The sequence below is a fragment of the Cibotium barometz genome, chromosome 29, assembly GCF_041138505.1.
Source record: "Cibotium barometz isolate CiBa-2024 chromosome 29, ASM4113850v1, whole genome shotgun sequence".
Classification (NCBI taxonomy): Eukaryota; Viridiplantae; Streptophyta; class Polypodiopsida; order Cyatheales; family Cibotiaceae; genus Cibotium; species Cibotium barometz.
In genome coordinates, this window is record NC_141074.1 from 48,067,873 (window position 1) to 48,072,502 (window position 4,630).

The window sequence follows — 4,630 nt, forward strand, 5'->3', positions numbered from 1 at the left end:
CAGGGGCATTTGAACATGGGTACTCAAATAGGTGTGGAATGGGTGTGACATCCACCTCATATTCTTTGTGTGTGTGTGTTGGGGGGGGGGCGGGGGGCGCTATTATTTACTATTAAGGTTAAGGTTGAAGTAAAGGGCATTTGAACATGAAAAGGGGAGGGCTATTTATTTACTATTAAGGTTGAAGTAAAAGAGGCGCAAAACGTGGGGAGAAGTGGTCGGAGCACGTGGGATTTTTGACTAGATCGACTTACCGTCGTGTGTGTGTGTGTGAGAGAGAGAGAGAGAGACAGAGAGAGAGAGAGAGAGCGCAAATCATATAGAGAGAGGTAATCTTAAACGACACGCCGGCGGCCGGGCCTCGCTGGCCCAGACGTGACTGTTTATAGATGCATCATGCGCCGACTTCTTCTATTAGAATAGCGGCTAACTTAACTCACTGTTAGTTGCGCGATCATATAAGTTAGCCGGCCATGCAGGATGTAATTAGATCTATCATGCAAACGCTACGTCGTTTGATCTTCACCATCTCTATACCTGAGCATAGATTATTAATCATATGCGCAATATGTTACATTAATATGTGTGATTAGTGTGTACAGTAATCATTGTGATTGATTAGTGTAGATTGACTAAGCTTAACAGCTACGCTTTTGCACACGTTTATTACGGATGGCGGTTACCTTCCTTCAGAGTACTACTGCGCCTTGAGCCTCCTTATATTCAATCTGGCTTCTGTCAAGAGCTATGGAGCTTAATAATAATGCATGCATCCCATAGCTTAGCATATAATAAATTGCAGGGGGTTACATAAACATGTGGAGCCTAGCTTAGTTTTGTGTGCAATGATCAAAGTTTTTCAGCGCGTGATACTTTAGCTTGGCATCAACTTATAAGCTTCTTTCGCCGAAAGCAGGTAGCGAGCAGGGTTCGATTGGGAAACGCACGTGGCGTTGAGGAGAATCGAACCCTAGACCTTTATTTTGGCTGTGTTATTGCTCTTGTGGTGGTGGGAGGAGGAGGAGATAGCATAAGCCCTAGCAGGAGAAGGAGGTGGTGGGAGGAGGAGCAGATAGCATAAGCCCTAGCAGGAGAAGGAGGTGGTGGAGTAGGAGGACGCAGATCCTTAATCCCACATATTGGATCTGCAGATCATGGCCACCGTCGATACACAAACCTTGATCAATATGTGGATATAGTTCTAGCAGGAGAAGGAGGTGGTGGGAGGAGGAGCAGATAGCACAAAAACCCTAGCAGGAGGAGGAGGCGGTGGAGTAGGAGGACGCAGATCCTTATTCCCACATATTGGATCTGCAGATCATTGCCACCGTCAATACACAAACCTTGATCAATATGTGGTGGTGGGAGGAGGAGCAGATAGCATAAAAACCCTAGCAGGAGGAGGAGGTGGTGGAGTAGGAGGATGCAGATCCTTAATCCCACATATTGGATCTGCAGATCATGGCCACCGTCAATACACAAACCTATCTGGATATAGCTCGTTTCAAGAAATAGATGGGCTCAATAATTAAGAAGAGCTGCCCATGATTATACCTGCTCTCTCCCATGCGATCTCTGGCTCCACCTCTAGCTCTCCACCACTAGTCTCCACTCTCATGGCGGAGAGAAGCGAAGTCTCGCCCACAGCTAATGAAGGCAAGAAACAGCATATTCTGTACAATACAGCTAGGTGGTTGGAATCGCGTTCAGCTCGTGTAGTGTCCCCATCTCTAGTTATACCAGGAGGCGAAGCAGCCGCAGCAGGAGGAGGAACTGGTCCGACCGGCGGCGCAGCTGGTTTTGCAGACATTAATAAGCGCAGCTACTCTCAAGGTTTGCGTTTTAATCTGCCCTTCAGATCAACTTCATTAGTTTTTTTCTCTGCGAATTCATTGATGCAGAAAGAGCGTTTTAGTTAGGCGATAAACCAGATGTTTAAATCATAATTTCGTGTTAATTGGTGATGATCGATCACGTGAATATGATGTAGTCTATAATTAACCGCAAAAGGAGACAAGTATAACTCTAAGCTAAGGTTAATGTTCTGGTGTTTAATAATCGTTTTATGGAATTTAATCTCAGAAGAAGGGTCACTTAACTAACATGTGTTATGTTAATGTGGTGGTGCATGCGCCAAAAAGTAGGGAGATTATCAGCTGATCAGGCGATAATTTCAACGGAGGATTCTGGCGATGTGATACAGCAGACTGCAGAGGATCAAGCCTGTGCAGATGAGCCTGCTCATGCGCAGAAGAGGTCGAAGAGGCGATACAGAGGGGTGAGGCAAAGGCCGTGGGGCAAGTGGGCGGCCGAGATCCGCGACCCCAAGAAGGCCTCCCGTGTGTGGTTGGGCACCTTCGAGACTGCAGAGAACGCCGCCCAAGCTTACGACAACGCCGCTATCAAATTCAGAGGCGCCCGTGCTAAGCTTAACTTCCCAGATAGATTGCACCTCCTCAATAATAAGCCCAACACAGCTAATCTCCACCAATTACACAAACAACAGGTATCATTATCATCTAATCAGTCTAGCATTATCACGTCACATGCTAATGCAAATAGCTGTGCCAATCTAATTACAAGGGAGATGCTGCGCAGCCAAAGCCTACCTGCATCACAGTTTCTCCCTAATAAAGATGGGATTAGGGCCCCTTATCCAAGACAGCTCTTCATTGATCCTCATCCAGCTTCTTATAATCCTAATCCTGGCCAATCTCAAACTACTCTCTTTCCTCATGATTACTTGGTTAATCGCACATTAACACAACAATTAGAGCAATATAGCATGTGGAGCCAACAAGCTGCTGCAAGATCAACTTCTTTAGATGCTTGCTTGATCTCAACTCATCATCAACCCATGCAAAGCCATGCTGATCAAGCAAATCCACCATACTTCTCATCTCAATTTCTAAATGATCAGGCATCACATGCAATGGATTATAATCAAGCAAGGAACTTGCAGCAATATCAAGCTCCAGATGCTCAAGGTTTCACATCAGGAGACAACATGCAGCAGGGTCTGTATACGGGATTTTTGGCCATGGATGATCATGCAGCACGTGGAAGTTGGCAATCAGCTAGCAATAATACTCACAATAGGCTAGCTTCCCATCAACAGCAACAGCTTCATAATCTGATGGGCCTGCAACAACATCATCAACAGCCCACGTTGATGAGAAGCGAATCTGACGTCTCGCACTTGTTTGCGAGGGGTGCTACCGATCAAACTTGGCCGCACAATACTCAAATGCATCCACAACCACAACCACCACCATCAACACTATTGCAGAATACTAATCATGCTTCTCGAGCTTCAGCTGAGTCTCAAAGCTATTGGGGTGGTGGATCAATCAATATCACCACTAGCTCTTCGCTCGGATGGCCTTTTAATATTGATTTCTCAAGCAACTGAGTTGAGGCTTCATGCGGAAATCAACTGTGTGTGTGTGTGTGTGTGTGTACTGAGAGAGAGAGAGAGAGAGAGAGAGAGAGAGAGAGAGAGAGAGTTTTCTGACCATCTTATTCATACGAATCATATCAATGATAGCATACTCTTATTTATGCTCCCCTTGGGGGCTCCAAAGAAATATACAAGCTGGATTGTGACCACCTTATTATTCATATGAATGATCATGTGAATGATATCATACTCTTATTTATGCTCCCCTTGGCGCTCAAGCTGGAAATATGGGGATTTGGAGGAGCAAGTATACAACCAACCATTTGATTGAAGTACATGTTCCTCTCTTTTGTTGTTGGTGTTGCATTGTTTTCTCTTTAAGGTAATGGGATTGATCAATTTTGAGTCCTTGGTCCTTGAGGACCACCTTCACTACTTGGGCTATCACCTCATTGGTGCTATTGCTCCCTCTTTTATGTGCATGTTGAGTTTTTATGCCATAGCTCCTATGACTAGATTTTTGATGCTCCTGGTTATAGAGATGGAACAATTTGGGAATCCGTTCATTAAGATGGGTTTTCGAGTGGCGAGGTTTCATTAGTGAAGCAACAATATTTGGTAAGTAGACTGAAAAGACTACTCAAAGGTATGAGGTTAGGGCTCTTTATGTTAGCTTTGTAATAGATTATAGCATAGGCTAGGGCTCTTTATGTTCGCTTTGTAATAGATTATAGTATAGTCAACCTTTGGTTTACATGATGCTCATATGATGTATGTTACCATGTCACATGAGAGCAAGTTTATGATCAAGAGGTTGATTTGGGTCTTAGACACCTAAGAGATGATGATTTAGGCACAATATATTATGGCTAACAAAAAATGATAAATGCAAAATAGGCCTCCAAGTTAGGATGGTAATGGTAGACCATCTACCGTTTTTCCCATGTGTTGAAGATGTTGGTGGACATGAGAAAAGCCACCGAGCATTGTATGACCAATCAACACCTTGGTTGATGATTTCAATTCTTCGTGGGACATTGGGCTTGGTTAGATAGAGAATTTGGGTTCTCCTTCAAATGGGGACTAAATTCAATTGCATTGCATTATTCTCTTGAGCTCTTTTGCGCTCTTTTGCTTTCTTCATTTTCTCCAGCACTTTTAACTTTCTTCAAATATTGACAACTTTGTTCCTTTATTTTTAAACGCAAATGGCCTTATTTTATTGAGTTG

The 4,630-nt window shown here is 44.0% G+C and overlaps 1 protein-coding gene across 4 annotated transcripts; it reads left to right on the forward strand.

Moving 5' to 3' along the window:
• The first annotated feature begins 486 nt into the window (after nt 1–486).
• On the forward strand, nt 487–3,832 carry LOC147622284 (uncharacterized). 4 transcript variants are annotated; one of them, XM_086823380.1, is made up of 3 exons: nt 487–1,833; nt 2,142–2,506; nt 2,599–2,773. In XM_086823380.1, the coding sequence occupies exons 1-3, from the start codon at nt 1,545–1,547 to the stop codon at nt 2,629–2,631; spliced, it is 687 nt and encodes a 228-aa protein (XP_086679506.1). In that variant the 5' UTR covers nt 487–1,544; the 3' UTR covers nt 2,632–2,773. The 4 variants fall into 4 exon arrangements, with proteins under 4 accessions (XP_086679506.1, XP_086679507.1, XP_086679504.1 ...); XM_086823381.1 differs by having other exon boundaries at nt 488–1,833; nt 2,145–2,506; nt 2,599–3,832; XM_086823378.1 differs by having other exon boundaries at nt 493–1,356; nt 1,490–1,833; nt 2,142–3,832.
• The last annotated feature ends 798 nt before the right edge of the window (nt 3,833–4,630 follow it).